Source organism: Dermochelys coriacea, chromosome 16, assembly GCF_009764565.3.
Source record: "Dermochelys coriacea isolate rDerCor1 chromosome 16, rDerCor1.pri.v4, whole genome shotgun sequence".
Lineage (NCBI taxonomy): Eukaryota > Metazoa > Chordata > Testudines > Dermochelyidae > Dermochelys > Dermochelys coriacea.
Window position 1 is genome coordinate 12,494,944 of NC_050083.1, and position 21,054 is coordinate 12,515,997.

Below are 21,054 nucleotides of genomic sequence, written 5' to 3' on the forward strand. Positions count from 1 at the left end.
GGCCCCGAACGCTGAGGCAGCCGCGGCTCTGGCGCTCGCTTCCCGCCCTGCCGGGAGCCGGGCCCCGCGCGGGGCAGCCTGGGAGCCGCGGTCCGGGCCGCGAGGCGGGGATGGGGGGCGGCGGCTCCGGGCCGCTCCGGCTCCGGCTCCTGCTGCTGCTGCTGGGGGCCGCGGGCTCGGCCTCCCCCTGGGACCTGCGCTCCCTGCGCTGCAGCTTCTCGGCCGCCTGCGAGTGCGACTTCCGGCCCGACGTGCGCGGTGAGCGGGGGGGAGCCGGGCCGGGCCGGGCCGGGCCGGGCGCTCCTGGGCAGCTGTGGAGCGGGGTCATCCTGGACTGAGGGGCCAGGGCAGGCTGGTTCCTCCAGGGGCGGGGCGTTGGCTCCCCCCCCCCCCGCCGCCGCCGCCGCCGCTTGAAGGAGCCGGTGTGAAGAGTAACGTGCCTTTGGTTGCTGCTCCCTGAGCCCCTGCGACGGGGTGACTCGCAGCCTGGGGAGACACTAGATCAGCAGGCCCCCAGCGCAGCTGCAGCGGGCGAGATCTCGGGGGGGGGGGGCAGATGTGGCGAGTGGATGGTCGGGAAGGGCTGCTCCTTGGGGGAGCATCCTTAGGGAGGAGGTGGAAGGATGCCCCTTCTGTGAGTCCCACGCTAAAACCAGCTCCTTCAGGGCCTGCCGCAATACAGATCCTCAGGAAGAGTTACCGTTTTGTGTTGACTAGAGCCTGATCCGAAGCCCGTTTACTTCACCAGGCATTGAATATGGACCCTGCTCCCTGGACAGTTGCTTCCCGTCTGTTGGGTGTTTCTGTTCACTCTGATTTCAAAGGTCTAGAGTAATGGAGCTTCCCTCTGGAGACGGACCTTTCCTCCTCCCAATATCCCCTGAAATTCATCATAGTATTTCCTTTTCTTAACTAGAAAAGGAGGACTTGCGGCACCTTAGAGACTAACAAATTGATTAGAGCATAAGCTTTCGTGAGCTACAGCTCACTTCATCGGATGCATTCATCCGATGAAGTGAGCTGTAGCTCACGAAAGCTTATGCTCAAATCAATGTGTTAGTCTCTAAGGTGCCACAAATACTCCTTTTCTTTTTGCGAATACAGACTAACACGGCTGCTCCTCTGAAACTTTTCTTAATTGCATCCTATTACTCCCATTGTGAGGCCTGGCCTACCTACACATAAAAGTTTTATCAATATGTATGTAACTGTTGGTTAGGGGTGTGATTTTTTTTTTTTTGCTTAAACTAGTTATACCAGTAAAAGCTATAGTGTGAATGCAATTACACTGCTATTAAAGTGCCTTAATTCCAATATAGCTTTTCAGTTCCCTGAGCACTTTTATGCTGATAAAAATGCATTCACACTGTTTTTACTATACTGGTAAAGTAAAAGAAGTATACTTTTTAAGTACAGACTGGCCTTGAGCCAACTGAAGTTATCCCAAAGGAAGAAATATCCCTCAACCCAGCATCTGAGGGGAGAGGGCAGAGATGGCTTCAAACGACAGCCCAAATAACATCCATCTCTTAACCCCAACACATTCTAAATCTTGGTTTGGATTCATTCCAGGTCTGGAGTGTGACTTGGCCCTGAACCTGGTTGGGCAGCACCTGGTGAGGCAACTGGTGGTGAAAGGAGTGAGAGAGTTTTTACAAAATCATGATCCTGTCAAACCTCTGGTGATGTCCTTCCATGGTTGGACTGGCACAGGGAAAACCTACGTGAGCTCCATGCTGGTCCGCTACTTGTTCCGAGATGGGCTGCGCAGTCCATATGTCCATCAGTTCTCCCCAATAGTGCACTTTCCCCACGCTGAACAGATCGAGCAGTACAGGGTAAGAATGGAGGCTGCCTCTGAAAGCTAAATTATAAGACTGATTTCCTCCTATGATTATCTAGTCAGTCATTGGATAAGTATTGAGACTCTTCTCCCATCTTCCAACACATACTGGAAAGTGCAATGTAAGCACTTGTTGTAGCACCTCTTATCTGAAACTGTTCTGGTGCCTTCCAAACACTAATTAAGCCTGTGGGATATTATCTCAGCTTTGCAGATGGGAAAACTGAGATATAGCTAGGGCAAGTGACTTGCCCAAGGTTACATAGCAAGTCAGTGGAAGAAGTGGCCATACAACCCAGTCTTCTGATTACCAGCCCTCTGCTCTAACTACTTGATTGTACTCCCATTAACCTTAGCATTGCCCAGAATCTAAAGAAATTATGCAAGAAGGTTAGCTGACAAATACTGAATGGAGCAAGAGAACTAATGGCATTTTTGGTTTTCTTTACACTGTATTTGGAGAAAAATGCGTAGCTCTCTTGCTTCCTCAGAAGAAAGAAACTTGAGTTAAAATCCTCTGTTGGAAAAAGTGCTTCAGTGAAGACTAACACATTTCACCAGAAAGTCTGTACATTAAAATATGGAATGGTATAAATATTGGACCAGCTGCAGCCTTGATGGTGTAAGCACGTGCAACTGACATCAGAAGAGTCTCACATGCTTACACGAGAACTCAATTTGGGTAAAGTATATCTTCCTAAGCGTCCATACTAATGGCTGGTCTCAGCATAGAGTGAAGGGAGAGTACGTGTTCAATAATTTCTGGGGTCTGACTATTAAACTTGTGGAGCTCTTGAATTTCCCTTTGATCCACTCCATATTCTTCTTTAAATGGATTTGTATTAGTAAGACTATATTAAATTAGGCAAAATTCACCATATTGAATTAAGAGCAAAACAGTTTACCAGGGAACCTTCACAAATGGAAGTCAGTCTTGCACTGTACAAAGTTAATCCTTCTTTCCAGGCAGAGCATCACAAGTGCTGGTTCTAAGGAACAACAGCTTTTGGTGGTTGCTATTTCTGGCATTATTAGCCAGGCTGAGTTCTCCTGTAAGCTTAGCTCTTTGGTAGCTCAAGCTCTTCAAACAAGTTTGTGGTCCTAACTGGTTTGGTTTGGTTTTCCAGGAAAATCTGAAGAGTTGGATCCAGGGGAATTTGACAAACTGTGGCCGATCAGTGTTTCTCTTTGATGAAATGGATAAGATGCACCCAGGTCTGATCGATGTGATTATACCATTCCTTGGACCCTCCTGGGTTGTGTATGGAACCAACTACAGAAAAGCTATCTTCATTTTCATAAGGTAAGATTCCTCTGCAGCAAGTGTAACTGGTTGGGGATAATTCTAATGCAATGCTACTACTTTGGTCAAATGTTAGTAAGTTCCTCCCTATTTTACATCACTCAGAGCAGGTATTTTCTGTCAGATCCATGAGATCTCAATTCATTTTAGTCTGCAAAGGTACATGGTCTCATAGTGCTTTGCCTTTTCCACTATTTGGCAACCTCTGTAGCTGTCTTCATAGGCCAACTAAGACTGCTTCCATACTCACTGCAGAATGAGACACTGCCACTCCAGTACAGTACTGATGTCATGGGATAACTTTCTGGTAATTTCTTGTCTTGGTCTTGCTCAGCAACGGAGGAGGTGAGCAAATTAATCGAATGACGCTGGATCTCTGTTATGCTCGCAAGGACCGAGAAGAGATCAGCCTGCAAGATCTGGAATCTGCAGTTTCAGAAGCTGTGTTTGAAAATCCCAATAGTAAGTCTTTCCATCAACTGGGAAATGCTTTTCAATGAGCATGTTCACCAGCAGTGAGAGCCATACCCTATTTCAAATAAGCCAATGATATTTATACAGTGTTTTACAGATGTGTGTCAAGCTATTACCAGTTTTTAGGGAGAAGCATGAGGTGGAGTTAGGACCTGGATGAATTGCTCTGGCAGATGAAAGGAGGGTTCTGCTGTTCAAGCCTACAGAAACATTACCATGCTTAACCCAGCTCCACTGGGAGAAGGGGCACCCACGACTGAATAGTAGGCAGATAGGGTAGTGGGGCCCAGTAAGAAGCTAATTATTAAGAGCCTGATCCTGAGAGGTACTGAGTACATAGAGATTTCCTTTATTTCCGTGCTCAGCAATTCTTGGGATTGGGCCTAATGTACGTTGGTGGGTCTGAAGTATCAGTACAGCTGTTAGGAACCATATGCTTGGAGACCACTGGATTGGATTACTATTAGTGGACAACAAATGGACCCAGCTCCCTCAGTTGACTCTGGAGCAGAAGCAGATCTGTTGTCTCTTCTAGGTGCTATGACTAGAGCCCTGCAAATCTGTGGATATCCAATTTATATCCAGAGATATCTGCATTTTCAGCTGCGGTTGTATTGTTTGCCATCTTTGTGGCTCCTGGATTGGATGCAAATCCAAATGTTTGTATCCACACAGGGCTCTAACTATGACTTCTTGGAAACCAGCTCTGGTGGTGCTGGCATTGATGTCTGCTTCCTCCTAGAGGGTGGGGGCATCTCCCATGCTAACAGGGTTGAATTCCAAAGAATTGAGAGAGAGAGACTGAAGGTAAAGCTCTTTGCCTCCCCTTTTTCCTCCTGCAGATGGGTTTTGGAAGTCTGGAATCATCGAGGAGCACCTCATTGATCTCCTTGTGCCCTTTCTCCCACTGAAGCAACACCATGTGAAGCAGTGTGTGGTGAATGAACTCATCCAGCAAGGCTTAACGGTACGGCAGGACATCATTCAAGCAGTCGCTGACAGCATCCCCTACTTCCCAGAGGAGGAGAGAGTGTTCTCATTGACAGGCTGCAAAACGGTAGCCTCTCGCGTCACCTTCTTCGCCTAACCCAAGAGAAGGACTCTTTCTCCAAAGCAGTGCACAGTTGAGCTGGTAAGCAGCCCTTGGAGGATAAGTTTACCCATGTACTTGCTCAGATTCAGAGGAGCAGAATTTAAGAATTCTTAAAGCTGCTGTGCCCATTAAAATAGGGATGACCATTAAGAGCAACAGACTGTGGAACTCTGATAGGACAAGTGCTGCCTCCATGCTAGTCCCATTGCCCTTCAGCGTGAAGAGACTGCCAGATGCAATCTTTGGAACAAAGGGCAAACTGACCTGATTCTAAGCACTTTATCAATCTGTTCTTTGCCCTGGGGGAGGGTGAACACAGAACAGCCAAGAATACTACTGTGATGTGTATGTGGAGTTTAAAGGGGAAGAGGCTGGGATGTATCACAATGGCTGGGAAGGGTTCTTGGCTACTGCCACCTCCTTTTGATCACTGGAGCAGTGCAGATCTTCCTTGTTACTCTCTGGGCAGCTGTCAAGAACTGAGCAGTCAAGATTCTCTGGCCTAGCTCCAATAAATGATCTTCCCTGGGCTGCTGACAAGGGAGTCTCACCCTCTAATGCTTTTTTAATGGCATTTTTAAACATGTATTTTAATGTGAATCTCTGTATGAAGGCCCCAATGTCCTAGAGCCTGCCATACTGCCCTGTGAACGTTCTAAACAGATCAACCAGAGTCTCATCTTAAATCTCTGGGGTAAATGTTAAGAGCCAACTTTTCTCAGGTTTTCTTTCACTGTGAATAGGAGCTGGTAGGTAAGATTCCAACTGCAGTATCCCTGAGTGCATTAGCATAAGGGAGAAAAGAATGTGTGATTTCTATTACCAGCTCTCCCCATGACTTGGGGTGTGACCTTGAGCCAGGCCCTTAATCTCCCTGGACATTTCTTCCACCACAGAATACCAGGTCACTCCCTTTGAGACAATGGCAATTACTTGTATCTTGCCAGGGAAGAATTAGGAGCCACCCATATCAGTCTTTCCAGATATAAAAATAGTGATTCCTACCTCATAGGGAGACTAGGCATTAACTAATGGTTTTAAGTACCAGGTATTAATCTTGTGCTGTATTACATTGCTGGGATGAGTGCGTCTCATCTGAGTTGTGTTGAACTGCTGAACCTCTTGCATATTATATATTAGAGGTTGTTGTTCTGATAGGACACTGCTGGGAACCTGTTGTCCCTGGCAGAGCCAGTTTCCATTCCAATTCAGTGCCTCAGATGCAGCTTACTGTATCACAATTAAATGCTGCTGGGGGTAGGAAATAATTCATAGGAATTTACTTCCCGAAGCTCTGCTATCACTGACCAGCACAGCACTCTTTGCCCTTTCACCATGTAGCAGCTGGCTACCCAGCATACAGTAAGAGGAAACCGTGTAAGCTCTATCTGAGCAAACAGATTTGGGGCTAGGCAGAAAGTGCTCCAGGAACTCTCATGCCAGTGCCGCAAGAAGGTCTCTTCAGTACAGCACTAGAGCAACCTGCACTCTGGTTGAGAAGGAGCCAGCACTATTACACTCTGTTCAGATCCTGCCCAGGATACAGTTGGACCAAGATACGGATTTACAGTCAAACATTCTGCCTCTTCCAAAATGTTCATTGTTTTTAAATTTAAAATAAATCTGTAGAAAAAACATGCATGAGTAGCAGTCACTTACCTCCTTTCTAAACTCCCAGTTATCTATGAGCCCACTTACCTCCCAGTATCTGTGAGCCTGCATAATGCATTGGAACGGCTGCCTGACCTGACAAAACAAACTCAAATAGGGACATGGAGAAATATCTACTGTCTAATGATGGAAAACAAGAGCAGTGGTCTTCCTCTGATGTGAAAGGGCCATACGCAACTGTAAGAAGGACCATGCATCCTCAGTGGTAGCTGGAGTAGGGAATTGGGACGTCTCAGCTGCTCTCTGTCAAAGTTAAATGCCAAGAGAGCACGGGCATCTGTTTTCTCTGCCACGCATGTCCCTTTGTTTAAAAACCCAAGGAGTTGCTCAGGAGACCATTAAAACTGCAACAGAGATATTAGAGCAGAACAAATGTTATCTTCTACTTCATCCTACAACCAGAGAGTTAGCAGTGACATTTTCATAAGGGGGAGACCCAGTTGCCATGGTCATTTTTTCCCCTCAAGTTCTCATGGTCAACTTTATCTGTTTTAACACGAATTGAAACAGAAACAGAAACCTTTTTGTTGTTGTTTTGGAAACCAGGTTTAGCACTCTCCTCTCCACCCAAGTCAGAGCAATTGAGGTGAGTGTTTGCGGTAGAAGGGACAGGTAAAACTTCACAAAACTTTCAATAAATGGCATATGTATGTCAGCCACCCAGCGTGAATAGCATTAGATTAACACACCTGGTTTAAGAGTTTATCCTAATCAAAGCATTCCTCCTGCTCATTCTGCATTCAGATTAATGCAGTGCACAGAGATCATTCACAGCTAGGCTGCTTTCCTGTCCAAATCTTATCACTATGTAGGAACATCCCCTTAGATGTTCACCTCTAAAACAGAGCAATATTACAAGTTTCTTGTTAACTCAGCACCCTTCTGTGGCAGTAGCTTGCAGTACAGCAAAGCCTGTAAATATAGTGACTTCTTAGAAAATAGCCTAAAATTCTTGGCAGAGCTGGCTTTCCTGCTTTGGGAAGACAGCTCCTAGGCTACCTGGACAATGGCTGGGTTCACACCTTGCAGGAGGAAAGGATGTCTACTTTTTTTGGTATCTGCACAAAAATGAGAAACAGGAGGGGGCTACAGAGGAAGTGAAGTGAGAGAAGCAATATATTTATTAGAGCTGAGATAGCAGGAAAGGAATCTAAATGCACCTACTTTCCATTGAAACACAGCTTGGTGTCTGTAACCCAGGCAGCTCAAGTGCTGTCTCTAACATGAAGCTGGAGCAGTTTTTGTACTTTGATTTTTCCTGCCTTCTCACCTTTTCTGCTGCACGACACTTCACTTATTTTACTCACTGTCCTTCTGGAGATAGCTATCTGCTTGTACAGTTCATGTTCCATGGCACAAGGGCTGATGACGCTCTCTGAATCCATCAGGGCTCTCTCGGGCTCTTCCCCCTGAGCACCTGGTTCCTTTGGTTCATCCTCTAGAGCTCCGGGTGGCCTGTAGGGGCACATGTAAGGCAGAGAACTTACTTTTTGCAGCTGCTCTGTAAAGTGATGCATGAACAGATCCCCTCAGAGAGCATGTGATCTAGTCCTTGTGACAAGATGCACAGTCTATAGAAAGATGGCAAGCTACTGTCCTTTTAGGATCACAAAGGGACAAAAACTAACTGGAATAAATCTATCACTCCTGCTCCCATTGAAATCCATGCAGATTTTGTGGTCGACTTGGGTTCTGGTTGTCCTTCATAACCCAAGAATAACGATACAGTACTTCTAGATCCAAGAAGTGATCAGGCTTAGAAGATTTGTATTTTGTAATCAGCAATTATTAGATCTTCAAAACAACTTTAGAAGACCTGTCCCCAGTGCCTACTTCGTACCATTGCAGTTTAGCTGGGCTGTTGGAGTAGGGGCAGGCTTGAAGCTTTCTTTCCAAGATTGTTTTGGCAACCTCCGCGATCTTGCTGCTTATAATATCCTGGATGGGCTGTCCTGGAAAGAGGCTGGTTACAACAGGTAGGACCTGCTGAGGGAATGAGATCAGTTGAATGGCCAGATGTGTGCTGAAGGAAAGAGTTCTTCCTCCTTCCATCATCAGATAGGGCTGCAAGGATTAAGCTGTGCAGTTCCCATTAGAGCAGCCAAACACTTGCATAAGTTACATTAAAAATATAGTTCTAGTATTTATGGCCAGAAGGGACAATCAGATCATCTAGTTTAACCTACAATGCCCAGGCCAATAGCCACCCTGCCCCAAATCCAACCACCAGAATCAGACCAGAGTATTACAGCCTTGAGCCATAAGCCTCGGCGTTAATTTTTTTTTTTTAATCCAAATGAAAGTCTTGCTAGTGTAGGGATTCTGGTTTTAAATTTAAAGAAATATTTAATCCATCAATACCTTTCAGGGAGGGTGGGGGAGAATGCAATTCCTGGGAAATGAAGGACTAGTTTATACTCAACAACACATAGTACTTTGTTTAGCTAGCATGGTAGGTGGATGTGGGGTTTTATTTTTCCACTCAAGCCCTGGTCTTGTTTCCTGATCGCTCCTAGTCACAGGGGGCTGCATGCTCTGAAGCCAGATGCATCATGAGCAGCTTGAAAACACATTACAAGAAACAAGTTCTTGGTTTATAGGCAGCAGGAAAAAAAGCCTCCTTAGGTTTTTAATTTTAGCAAATAAATGCTGCAACCCACAAGCCCTAATTAATATTATTTGTATTACGGTAGTGTGAGGGAACCTTGGTCCTGGACCAGGACCCCACTGTGCTAGGCACTGTTCAGACACAGAACAAAGACTGTCTCTGCTCTAAGGAGCTTGCAGTCCAAGTGTGTCTGTCCAGGATGTGGCACAAGGACTATGGGCCCAGATTAATAGGGTGTCACAGATTTTCACTACTTGGTTGGTGTCTGGCACAGGGAGTGGTGTCAGTGAAGTACCGCCTCATTTTCAGGGTCCAGCAACAGAGTTATGATCACATCCTCCTTAGCACTCATCACATCCTGCAGGAATAGGCGGCTTTTGGCCCGGTGCAGGTAATAGTGCGGCAGGTGAGGGTTGCTCTCAATAGCACCAGAGAAACGGTATACTGCCTGCTGGTATTTTCTGGGGAAAAAGATACAGGGAAACAGAAGTCAGGTGTGCAGAATCCCTAAGCAGCATGAGCTGGGGGGTAAGAATTCTGTCAACTGGATGTAAGGTGGCAGTGAGCCATTCCAACATACCCCTGCTTGTGCTCCTGTAATCCTAGTTCATCCAGCAACATACCAACACGTCTTCGCACACTAAAGTCCATCGGACTCAATTCCAGCGCCTGCTGATAATCCGCCAAGGCAAAGGTGAGCTCTCCCAGCCGGAAGAGGCAGTCTGATGTGGAGCACACAGATTACTTTAGCAAACAGCAAGCTGAGGTCAGTATTTGAGTGTCTTGGGATGTTATAGCTGCTACAAAGTCCAGTAATTGATGCGTGGCCTGTTTGCTCTCTCTAGATCTCTCCAAGCATACATAAAATGCTACAACAACACATCTCTACTGTGCCTCCCATCCCAAAGGCTTCAAAAGCTCTGTACAAACTAGACACACAGAAGCAACTGGATGAACAATGCTGTAGGAGAGCTAGATATTATTCACTGAAATGCAGCCACCAGTAGGGTGGAATGCAACAGCAGTTCAACAGTGCTTAGAAACACCATGTAGCAATCAGCAAACTATAGTGGGATTTTAGGGAGGCAGAATGTAGTTTCCAATTTGGAATTAACAAGGTGACAACCTTGACTGTTGCAAAAAGTTCCATGGGATCTTTCCTGGTGATAAATTGGATGAGATGGGAATGTGAGGGTGCAACCAAAGAAGGTGCTTCCAGTAGCACAGGTGGGGAATGAGTCAGTAATAATCATTAACAGTTAGTAGTTATGCAGCACTTTCCATTTTCCAAGGGCTCTACAAGCATTGCCTAATTAATCTTCACAACCCCCCATGCAATAGGTATTAGTTACATTTAAAAGAGGAGGAAACCAGGGTGCAGAGAAGTTAAGCAACTGACTGTGCATCCTGGAGTGAATCAGTTACAGAATTAGGGATAGAAGCCCGGAGATCTAGCTCCCAGTTCCTTACTCAGACTCCACTGCCTCCCTGGTACGGGAGAATGGGAGGAAAGAATGCCACCTGCAGCACCCTTCAAGGTCTCCCATTTGAGCACTGACTATGCTTTACTTATGAAATCCAACATGATTGCACCCTGGGCAGGGTAGCTATAGGCATTGTAAATCCCCCCTCATGTGGGCACCCGTACATACACAACCACATGGTTCCACTGCTGTCAGCACACTCATTCATGCACTCTCTTATCCCAAGGAACATTTCTGGTTGTTTCTAAACATATGTAAGAGTTAAACAGCTAAGCTGTGTCAGAGAGAGAGAGGCTACCCCAATGGGATACCCTCGCACAAATTCCATCGCCACCCAGGAAGAGCCTTGCTACCTCCTCTGTTGACATAGAGTCCCTTCTCGTTCTTCTCCCCTTTCAGGGCTTTGTTGAGGAGCAGCACGGCCTCTTCGAAGAAGCCCTGAGTATAGCAGTGCACTGCAAAGTCGTTGTACGTGAGCAGGAGCTGCCGTTGCACCTCCATGGCCACAGCTCCCTCTTCTTCACAGAGCTCTGTGGCCTTGATGTAATCATCAATGGCTGAGTTGAAGTCTTTGAGCCTTCTGTGTAGAGTCCCTCTGCCACAAAGGGAGGGAGACAGGATTAGAGTCCACTGGTTAAGGAGAAATTAAAATGATAGGGGCATTCAAACCCTGGAGCCAGCACCCACTCACTAGTGCAGACTCCCACTCCCCTCAGTGGGACACAGAGAGCCACCTCAGTAAGGACTGGATACAATGGGGTCTCTACCTGAAGATTAAGTATCTTGCATCAAAGGGGCTGTTCTCTATGGCAAAGGTGATTTTCAGCAAGGCATCCTTCAGGTTTCCCTTCAAGGCCTTATTCATAGCCTGGTTCTTGGCTTTCTGTGCTCGTTTCAGCAGCCTCTGCATTTGAACCTGAGCTTCTTTGTGCTGCGGCTCCAGTGCAATGGCCTCCTGGACGTCCTGGTAACACAAGATAGCCTGGAAACAGAGGTTAGGAGAATACTAAGAACTTGCACTCTCCTCCCTCTGTTACCGAGCACTTTACAAAGGGGAACTCAGGATCATTATCCCCATTTTGCAGACAGGGAATTTGAGACACAGATTTTCCCAAGGCCACACACTGCATCAATGGCAGAGCCAACACAAGAAACCCAAATCTCCTGACTCCCAATCTAGTGCTTGCCCACTAGGTCATACTGGGCAAGAGGCAGTTTCTCTGATCTGTCTCATTCTGTCTATACGTTTGCCACACCGCTGTGAGCGGCTGATAAAACAGGAGGCTCAATGGATTCTCCAGAATCCTGTCATTCAGACCCTGATTTCTAACCAAGGGCACCAGTTGCTCCTGCAGGTGCAGGGCAAAAGGAGTCCCATTTCTAACGGGAAATGCAAAACAGAAATAAGATCTCCAGTTACTATCTCTGATCTCCTCAGGGTTGAGGGCACCACACTTCTGCTGAGCCAAGACACATGTGATCTCCCATCAAAGAAAAGTACACTACCCACAGAGCGAGGTTCTGCTTCCATCTCTCTGCCTGCTTTCTATAGACCAAGGAGGGAGAAGGCTCTCAAATGGTGTAGGATTCCACGGCCAAATAGGAGGGGAAGGTAAGAGCCCTGCCCCAGAGGTGTGGAATCCCACAGCCCAGGAGGCCTTCACCTAGAAGGGATAGAAACCATCAGTTTCCCAAAAGGAATGAGAGTAGCTGGAAAGGTTTAGAATCATGTCTCTTGAAACCAATTTGATGCTTTATGCTAACTGATTAACCACAGAGCAACTTAGCTCTTCTCTGTCCTTAGGAAGCAATTCCATATGAAATCCATATGCAGCCTTGCACGTATGCTGTTGCTTCCCATTAATTAGGTAACTATCAATTCATCCAGCAAAGGGTTAATCCTGGAACTGGAAGTGTTGACCCATTGTCCCGCGGATTGAGAACTGGCTATAGGCCACATGGGGACAGGAATGACTGTTCTGTGAAAATTCCCTGCAGCCAGCACACCCTGGGCAGAGTAGGTGCCCCTACCTGATTAAAGTGCTCATTCAGCTTGGCTCTCAGGATGTACAGATCTGGGTTCTTTGAGTCCTTATCTAGCTCTTCATTGACGAGCCAAAAACAGTCATGGTATCTGTTTAGGGCAGCAAGACAGGAAATGCTAGAAAGAAAAAGAAAGGGCATCATAAAGTAGCAGTGGAGAATACAGTTGTTAGAGGGGCTAGGATAAAGAATTCCCTATCCCAGTTTACCTCCTCCTGCGATAGACTGAGTTGTCAGGCTGCAGTTCTGAGGCTCGAGTGAAGGACTCTAAAGCATCCCCATAAACCTCTTGGTCAAACAGAGACTGGCCCTGTGGATTCAAATCCCACAGCACAGAATCAGTCTGACTCAGGCCATCTGCCCATTGCTCCAGGTTAACGAGAGAGACAGAGCATTCTCTCTTTCTCTCTCTCCAACTAATCCAGGAACGGAAGTGCTGCTTAAGAGGAGATGCAGCTACACTAAATACCACTCCCTCCTAGCTGGAGAGCACTGAGCATGCATGAACCCCAAATGGGACTTTTGGCTCTTCCTGTGCTGCAAATAAATTAGCATGTGGAGAGGAGGCCCCAGCAGACTAGCCATGAATATGAACAGTAGAAACATGAAACCTTTCAGAGAGGAAGAATCGGAGAGACTCCCCTATCCCCAAATATAAATGTGCACAAAAGACTCCCCCTTGGAAATCCAAGATCATGTTGATTTCCACTTCAAGTAGCATCTCCAGATTTCCCTCAAGATCAGAGGTCAGACACTAGACCCAGTATGCTAATGCTGATACCAAGAGATCAAGGAAAGGCACATGGCAGGGATAGGGAAGGCTGGTGCCAGCTGGTAGGGGCTATTCTGTACCCTTCACCTGCAGGTAAAGAATGAAGGCCATGCGCTCTACATATTCTTCCTTTGCAGGGGACAAGGAATACGCCTTTCTGAGGTTCAGCACAGCAGACTGGAAATCACAGAGCTGGAGAAAGGCTTCTGCCTTCTGTACATAGAACTCCACCTGCAAATGCACCCACAGACATTCCTCAGTCCTGGAGGATAAATTTCTTCCTTATCCTGAAAAAAAGAAAAAGAGTACTTGTGGCACCTTAGAGACTAACAAATTTATTTGAGCATAAGCTTTCGTGAGCTACAGCTCACTTCATCAGATGCATTCAGTGGAAAATCTGGGAGTGGATGAGTCATTACATAAAGTAAAACTATTTCCCCATGTTATTTCTCCCCCCACCCAATCCCCCACTGTTCCTCAGACGTTCTTGTTAACTGCTGGAAATGGCCCACCTCGAAGGTGGAGGGATAGCTGTGTGGTTTGAGCATTGGTCTGCTAAACCCAGGGTTGTGAGTTCAATCCTTAAGGGGGCCATTTAGGGATCTGGGGCAAAAATTGGGGATTGGTCCTGCTTTGAGCAGGGGGTTGGACTAGATGACCTTTGGAGGTCCCTTCCAACCATGATATTCTATGATTATCACCACAAAAGGTTTTCCTCCTTCCTGCTGGTAATAGCTCATCTTAAGTGATCACTCTCCTTACAGTGTGTATGATAAAACCCATTGTTTTATGTTCTCTGTGTGTGTATATAAATCTCCCCACTGTATTTTCCACCAAATGCATCCGATGAAGTGAGCTGTAGCTCACGAAAGCTTATGTTCAAATAAATTTGTTAGTCTCTAAGGTGCCACAAGTACTCCTTTTCTTTTTTGCGAATACAGACTAACACGGCTGCTACTCTGAAATCTGATTCCTTATCCTGTTTATCCTTTATCTGGACACATTGAAACTAACCCTTTGAGACTCAACACTGCAATCCTGTCCAGACAGATTTTAATATACGCCAATATTCACCTCCCCAATGACATTCTTCATTTGATAATCTTGGAAACACAAGAACATTACAGGCTTTGTCCTTCCCGCTAAAGGACTCCATATCCCCATGCCATGCAAGATGGACTTGTAACTTCACCTAACTATGCCTGTTCTGCATTCCCCCTTGCCTAATCACGATCCTCTTACCTGCTGGGGGTTTAGGTAAATGGCTTTGGAATAACAAATGACAGCTTTCTCCCACTCGCCTTGGGAGAAGAACGCCTTCCCTCTCTGACAGCTGTGATGAGAAGACAGCATTATGAACTAATGCAGAAGTACATTTCCCCTCCCTACAGCACAGCCTTTGTGACAGTCACAGACCCATGGGAGCACTGACTCAGTTTCCCCACCTGTAAACTGGAGATAATAATTATATCTGCAAGGGTGTTACGAGGCTTAATTCATCATTCGTTAAGCACATGGAGAGCTTTGGGTGGAAGGTAGTAGAAAAGAGGGTGACTGTCTCTACAAGCACACTAGCCAGTGTTCTGAGTCTTCTCAAGATCAAGAAAGGGAACTTGCAGGACCACGGCTCTGCTAATTGACCAGCACTGCCCACCTATTGATTCTGCAGCAGACTCTGGTGACCCCACTGCTCATATGCTTAGGGAGAACAGATTCTGAAATGCAGGAACTGGCGACTACCAGTAGACACTAGTAATGGGATAAAGATGCTATCATCTCTATGTCACTCGGTCATATGCTCCTCAGTTTGGTAGTCACTGAAGCCATCTGACGGTTGTTTGATGGCCTCACCATATTTATAGAGTTTGTCATGGAGGTTAGAGGACCTATGATTTTCCTAGGTTTTATCCTAAAATGGGCTATGGGTGAGTGTCTCTGTTCTGCCTGTTCTGATGTGAGGAAATCAAGGGGCAGTCAGCAAAGTTAAACATCAGACAGTCTTCCAGATGGCAGTTCAACTGCAGATAATCTGCCATCACTTTCAGAATATTACCTAGCATGGCAGCCATTTCTGGTGAAAATTCCCAGCTCAAGTTGCTAGGTCTCAGTTCAGTTCCTAGAGGACAGGTTACACCATCACAGCACGCTCTTACTGGGTCCTGGCTGGCAATCTCAACAGAGACACCAAGGACCAAGCAGGCTGTGCAGCCTGACCTCCCTCTAGCCCATAGAAGGGAACCCTCCAGAGTAGGCTTAGGGCACAGTGGCTGGGCAGGGGAAGCTGCAGACCATGCTGTACCTGTTCTGTGGATAAATCAGACACTAGTCCCCAGGACTGCCATTCCAGGACCTCGAACCAGTACTAAGTAAGGTTTTTTAAAAGTTTGGTTCCCAGCCTCCTTGCAGGACGTGGACAAGAAACCAGGTGTTTGTAACAGTGAAAATGTATGAAGTGTCTGCTGGGCACTCACTGCTCCTGTATCTTGTTCTGCACAATCGCTGTCAGAGTCTTCACTCCGCTGGGGTCCTCGAGGTCTCGCAGAGTCTGGCTGGACCTGAAGATCTGTCGCAGGGATCTCTCCTGGAGATCCCCTTTGGACACAGCAGTCGGGAACAGCCCTTTAGTCTCTGTCTTCATCTCCAGTCGCACCTGCAGGGAGAGAGGCTGATGGTCACTCTTCCTCCCCACCCCCATGCCGGGGTCTCTGCCCATGGCCACTTCCCCACAGCTCTAGTCCCCAGTGACCTCTGACCCCCAGTTACATATGACCTGTCTCAGCTCTCTCTGACCCCACCCCAGCTCTGCACCTGGCACTCTCCACCCCCCTCTCCCAGCTCCCTCTGCCCCCCCAGCTCTGTGCTCTCTGCCCACCTGCTCTGCGTCGCCCTCTTCTCCCTCTACCCCTTAGCTCTGTGCCCTCTGCCCCACCCTTCTCAGTTCCCTCTGCCCCCCCAGCTCTGTGCCCTGTGCTCCCTCTGCCCCCCCAGCTCTGTGCTCTCTGCCCACCCGCTCTGCGTCAGTCGCCCTCTTCCCCCTCTACCCCCCAGCTCTGTGCCCTCTGCCCCCACCCTTCTCAGTTCCCTCTGCCCCCCAGCTCTGTGCCCTGTGCTCCCTCTACCCCCCAGCTCTGTGCCCTGTGCTCCCACTCCTCTCAGCTCCCTCTGCCCCCACCCCTCTCAGCTGCCTCTGCCCCCAGCTCTGTGCCCTCTCCCCCACCCCTCTCAGCTGCCTCTGCCACCCCAGCTCTGTGCCCTCTGCCCCCCCACCCAGGCAGCGGTGCTCACTTTGCTCTGCCCCGGCTCCTCCTGCGGTGCCACTGCCCCTGCCATCCCAGTGGCTGCGTCCCTCGTTGCTAGGCAGGTGGTATCCTGGGAGCTGGGGGCCGGCCCGGAGTGAGAAGGTTCCATGGCCAGGGCAGGATCCCCGCTGCGCTCACATAGACCCCTGTGAGCCCGGCCTGGGAGGGAGGGGCAGGGCTCGCAACAGCCCCTCCCACGCCAAGGTCACTAACCTGGGTGATGGGCAAAATCTTGGTGTCCCATCGAACTGCAGCCAGCTGGGTAGGCAGGGGCACGAACCTGCCCCAGAGCAGGTGGGCTTGTCTGATCGGGGTCAGGACGCCTGGGTTCCATTCCCAGCTCTGCCACTGACTCGCCATGGGCATGTGGGCAGGGCACTGGTTTTCCACCAGAGCTGCTCCACTGGTGTCTGGAGCAGACCAGACTTTTGCAGTCACCCATGTTCTCTACCCTAGGGTGACCAGTCATCCTACTATTAGGGGCTTTGTCTTATATATGGAATTGTAAACATCCCTGCCCCCCCCCCAAAAGTGTCCTGATTTTTCACACCTACTGTCTGGGGTCACCCTACTCTACACCATGGGATTCTGAGCCGGACTAGAGGACATGGTGTTAAACATACTGATCGCCGTCAGGAGTCTGGTTCCATTGCCAATGCAAACATCGAAAAAATCACAAGATAGGCCCCAAATTATGAAACTGGTTTAAAAATTAGGAGATTTTAACACTAATACATTTGGGATTCTTTGCACTTGCCTTCTGGTTTGGGGACATTTAGAGGTCGAGTTTTCAAGCTTTTCTCCCCAACCCTGAGGGCTATAAAGTTACTCCTTTTTCAATGAAATTCTCGGGTAATAACCTGAGTCTGACACTTGGGGCTTTAAGATAAACACCACAAATCATAGCACAATAAAATCACAAGAGTTGCCAACTCTGAATCTTGTCTACACTAGTGCTTCCACCAACTGTGGAACTATTGTAATGGTGGTTGTATAAGTATCTTAGATAAATAGATGGCAGCTGATGGGCCATTTAGACTAGTTCTATGTCTACAGAAACCTGTTATCTCTATCCTTTTCCTCCATTGCTACTACCATCAGAGCAGCTGTTACCAGTGGTAATGGTACATAGCAATAGTTGTAAGGGATTTCCAGGGTAGCTTTGTTAGTAACATACTGATCAGAGTTCAAGGATTTTTATCCTCTAATAATACTTTGTGTTTCTCTAGCATCTTCCATCCAAGGATCTCAAAATGTGTTCCAGATGTGGTTATGGCATAAAACTGAGATTTCTAGGTTCTAGTCCTGGTTTTGCTACAGACTCAAGGTGTGTGACCTTGGACAAGTCATTTAATCTCTCTCTGCCTCATTTTACCAGCTGAAGCAGGAGAATAATTTCCTACAACAGGAGGTTTGGGACTTAATTTCTTAAATGTATGTGGAGTATTTTGAAATGCTTGGTTGAAAAGAAGGAAGGTTCAATTAAAAAAAAATAGTACTATGAATTAAGCCTCATTTTACTCCTTTGCATCTGGATTAACCCCATGTTACAGAAACCGAAACACAAAGGAATGTTACCAAAACAATAGAACCTCGCAGTCCTGACTCCTAGATTCCAGCTCCATACTACCTCTGGATGTTCAACAGCCATGTGGACCTGGGTTTAAAGCTGCCATTTACATCTATGATCCAAATGGGTAAAATAATTTGAGAGGAGAATCCCATCATGTGGATCATTACAACGGGATGTTCATCCCATTGTAGTGATGGAACTTTATTTCTTGCCCAAATGTCAACTGAGGGAGACTTTTCTGAAGCATCCTTGTTCAGTACTAGTGCCATGCAGAGTGACTGATATTATGATACAGGGCCTTCATCCGCTATAAATGCATTAAAGCTGATTACATCTTGAGACAGACAGGTCCAGGAGGGTTGGTCTGACCTGCCAGCTTTGATGCAGCCTGCAGGCATGAATCCTGTGCCCGGTAGCTCTGCCAATAAGCAAGCAGCTGAAGACCCTTGGTGCGTTACGTAAGTCACCAGCTCTTCCAGTCTGATAAAGGGACCAACAAAGATTAAACGAAAGGGTCCTCATAAAGAAAACCAAGAGCAGCCGGCTTACAGTGGCGGAACACTTCCGCCCACAAGGAAGATGGCCACGTCTGCAGACCACGTGGCTTGCACCCTTCCTGCATCATAATCAAAATGGCCTCGCCCATCAACCCACGTGGTGTGAATCCCTTCCGCCCGCAAACAAGATGGCACTGCCACGTGGTAGGGTGCGGCCTTTGTGATTGGTCGCCGCGGGCGTGACGCTTTAGAAGCAGACCTGAGGTCTCGGCGGCGCCGAGGCGGCCGCTCAGCTGGGGAAAGAGGGGGATGCTGCGGCCGCTACCCAAGCGCCTCGGGAGGTTACTGAGCCGCACCATGAGCCACTGCGAGGCCGATCCGCGCGCCTTCAGGAAGCGGGTCCTGGTAGAGAGCGGGCGGAGGGAACACTTCCGGGGTCACAGGGGGAGAGACGGCGCGGGAGGAGGGATCACTTCCGGGTCACGGGGAGATGGGGTCAAGAAAAGGCAGCAGGGCCCGTGGGGGAGCTGGGGCGCCAGGCCCTGGGGTGCGCTGAGCTCTTGGGTGCCACCCTGCCTGGGCTCAGCCGCAGCCGCCTTCTTTCTGAGCCCCCCGCTCTGAACACGCCGCAGCCCACCCCTGCCACGACGATTGTTTGTCCCCATGTAAAATCTACAGCGGGCATTAAGGGGCAGGAAGCAGGGGAGTTGCCCAGGGGCCCACGCCACAAAGGGCACCGTGAAACTTAAGTTGTCAGGCTTCAGTTCTGCATGGTAGGGATTGAGCTTTCTGCCCTGGGCCCTAGCGAGTCTAATGCCAGCCATGCTTGGCGGACCCCCTGAATCCAGCTCGCAGCCCCCCAAGGGGCCCCGGACCCCTGCTTGAGAACTACTGTGATGGAATATGTCAGCACGACCCATGGATCAGTCCAGCCCCTTAAGTCCCCCGACCTGCAGGAGCAATAGCTCGGCATTGTTAGCCCATAGGCACGCTGGCTGCTTGCCGGAAGGCTGGTTTTCTGTTCCACATACTGTTCCTTGTTGAAATGGAGAAAGTACACTCAGATCTGAAGTATTGCGAAGCACCCAATAGGGTCTGTGCTTGGGGGGAGGAAGAGGGGAAAAGCGTCAGTGCACAGGTCCCAAGATTGTACCGATTGTACAGACAGCTGTTTCAGATGTGTGACCTCATGTGCCAACTCACTGCATCTGTTTGCATATAGACCTTTAATTTTAAAATCATGATTCAGAACTGTATTTGAGTGGAACAAAATAGAAGTTAGCAAATAGCATAATCCAGTCATAAATTCTCCAGCTTCTTTATGACTCTGTAGATCAGGGGTCAGCAACCTTTCAGAAGTGGTGTGCCAAGTCTTCATTCATTCACTCTTAATTTAAGGTTTTGCATGCCAGTAATACATTTTAACATTTTTAGAAGGTCTCTTTCTATAAGTCTATAATATATAACTAAACTATTGTTGTATGTAAAGTAAATAAGGTTTTTTAAATGTTTAAGAAGCTTCATTTAAAATTAAATTAAAATGCAGCGCCCCCAGGCCCAGTGGCCAGGACCCGGCCAGTGTGAGTGCCACTGAAAATCAGCTTGCATGCTGCTTTTGGCACATGTGCCATAGGTTACCTACCCCTGCTGTAGACTACATACTTCGTAGGAGCAATCCCATCTCTTGAACCTTCCTCCCTTTGACACTTACATGGCTAATGAGAACATTCACAGTGACAGTGAATAAGATAAAATATGCAAGGGGAGTGACAATTCAAGGCCAAAGCCAATGTCTGACAGGTTAAGAAGAGATTTCCCCCATGATCGGGTTATTTTCTAGTTGCCCACTATTACAAAGACCTTGATGTCATATTATGAAGTATGGGGTATGAGCCGCATAAGCAACACTATACTGATTAAGAGGGACCACAGGTCTGATCTGCTTTGTCAATTTTTATGTTCCCTCCCAGCTATCCCACAACACACAAGCTACTTGGTTCCCAAAATAATTCATTTTGCTGCCCACCACAAAGGGTTCCATGGATGATAGATTCACAACCCGTGTTCTAATAAACTAATAATGAACAGAAAAACAAGACTCAGGCCTGCTACCCCACACTTCCATCTATATCTCCTGGTAATCTTTATACCTCTCCCTTTCACAACTGCATTAACCTTTGCAAATGTTTCAAAGTTAAATGTGATAGTGTCACTATCCAATGTCATATTGTATGGAAATGCACCATACTTTTGCATCCGGTTGCATCCGATAAAGTGAGCTGTAGCTCACGAAAGCTTATGCTCAAATAAATTTGTTAGTCTCTAAAGTGCCACAAGTACTCCTTTTCTTTTTGCACCATACTTGTTCCTCCAACTACTACCCCTTCTTTCATC

The 21,054-nt window shown here is 47.6% G+C and overlaps 3 protein-coding genes across 8 annotated transcripts in view; 2 read left to right on the forward strand and 1 right to left on the reverse strand.

Annotated features, from left to right (window-relative positions):
• On the forward strand, window positions 1-9,734 carry TOR2A (torsin family 2 member A). 2 transcript variants are annotated; one of them, XM_043498601.1, is made up of 6 exons: window positions 1-258; window positions 1,573-1,838; window positions 2,971-3,146; window positions 3,481-3,608; window positions 4,463-4,752; window positions 9,599-9,734. In XM_043498601.1, the coding sequence occupies exons 1-5, from the start codon at window positions 111-113 to the stop codon at window positions 4,705-4,707; spliced, it is 963 nt and encodes a 320-aa protein (XP_043354536.1). In that variant the 5' UTR covers window positions 1-110; the 3' UTR covers window positions 4,708-4,752; window positions 9,599-9,734. The 2 variants fall into 2 exon arrangements, with proteins under 2 accessions (XP_043354536.1, XP_038230103.1); XM_038374175.2 differs by lacking the exon at window positions 9,599-9,734 and having other exon boundaries at window positions 4,463-6,352.
• Window positions 7,483-18,925, reverse strand: TTC16 (tetratricopeptide repeat domain 16). 3 transcript variants are annotated; one of them, XM_038374165.2, is made up of 12 exons: window positions 18,533-18,925; window positions 15,763-15,941; window positions 14,534-14,624; window positions 13,379-13,522; window positions 12,729-12,829; window positions 12,508-12,637; window positions 11,244-11,458; window positions 10,830-11,071; window positions 9,573-9,714; window positions 9,288-9,453; window positions 8,225-8,367; window positions 7,483-7,839 (listed from the first exon to the last, which is right to left on the reverse strand). In XM_038374165.2, exons 1-12 carry the CDS (start codon window positions 18,683-18,685, stop codon window positions 7,590-7,592), a joined length of 1,956 nt encoding a protein of 651 aa, XP_038230093.1. In that variant the 5' UTR covers window positions 18,686-18,925; the 3' UTR covers window positions 7,483-7,589. The 3 variants fall into 3 exon arrangements, with proteins under 3 accessions (XP_038230093.1, XP_038230091.1, XP_038230094.1); XM_038374163.2 differs by having other exon boundaries at window positions 8,225-8,370; XM_038374166.2 differs by having other exon boundaries at window positions 8,225-8,370; window positions 16,577-18,670.
• PTRH1 (peptidyl-tRNA hydrolase 1 homolog) overlaps window positions 18,919-21,054 on the forward strand; it is a 9,360-nt gene continuing 7,224 nt past the window's right edge. Inside the window, exon 1 of one of the 3 annotated variants that reach the window (XM_043498602.1) lies at window positions 18,919-19,068. In XM_043498602.1, coding sequence (XP_043354537.1) covers window positions 18,970-19,068 — 99 coding nt within the window. In that variant the 5' untranslated portion in view covers window positions 18,919-18,969. Of the gene's footprint in view, window positions 19,069-20,161; window positions 20,798-21,054 lie in introns of those variants that run through there. The other 2 variants (XM_038374177.2, XM_038374178.2) reach the window with 2 other exon arrangements.

What these genes read in the sequence shown, in the direction of transcription:
- TTC16 (XM_038374163.2), bottom strand. Translation starts at nt 18,685, where the DNA reads ATGAGGACCCTTTCGTTTAATCTTTGTTGGTCCCTTTATCAGACTGGA. An exon ending in TTTACCTAAACCCCCAGCAG is followed by an intron (nt 13,523 to 14,533) that starts GTAAGAGGATCG and finishes GTGCATTTGCAG; the next exon opens with GTGGAGTTCTATGTACAGAA. An exon ending in GCAAGATACTTAATCTTCAG is followed by an intron (nt 11,072 to 11,243) that starts GTAGAGACCCCA and finishes CCTTTGTGGCAG; the next exon opens with AGGGACTCTACACAGAAGGC.
- TOR2A (XM_043498601.1), top strand. Translation starts at nt 111, where the DNA reads ATGGGGGGCGGCGGCTCCGGGCCGCTCCGGCTCCGGCTCCTGCTGCTG. An exon ending in CTTCCGGCCCGACGTGCGCG is followed by an intron (nt 259 to 1,572) that starts GTGAGCGGGGGG and finishes GATTCATTCCAG; the next exon opens with GTCTGGAGTGTGACTTGGCC. An exon ending in AACAGATCGAGCAGTACAGG is followed by an intron (nt 1,839 to 2,970) that starts GTAAGAATGGAG and finishes TTGGTTTTCCAG; the next exon opens with GAAAATCTGAAGAGTTGGAT.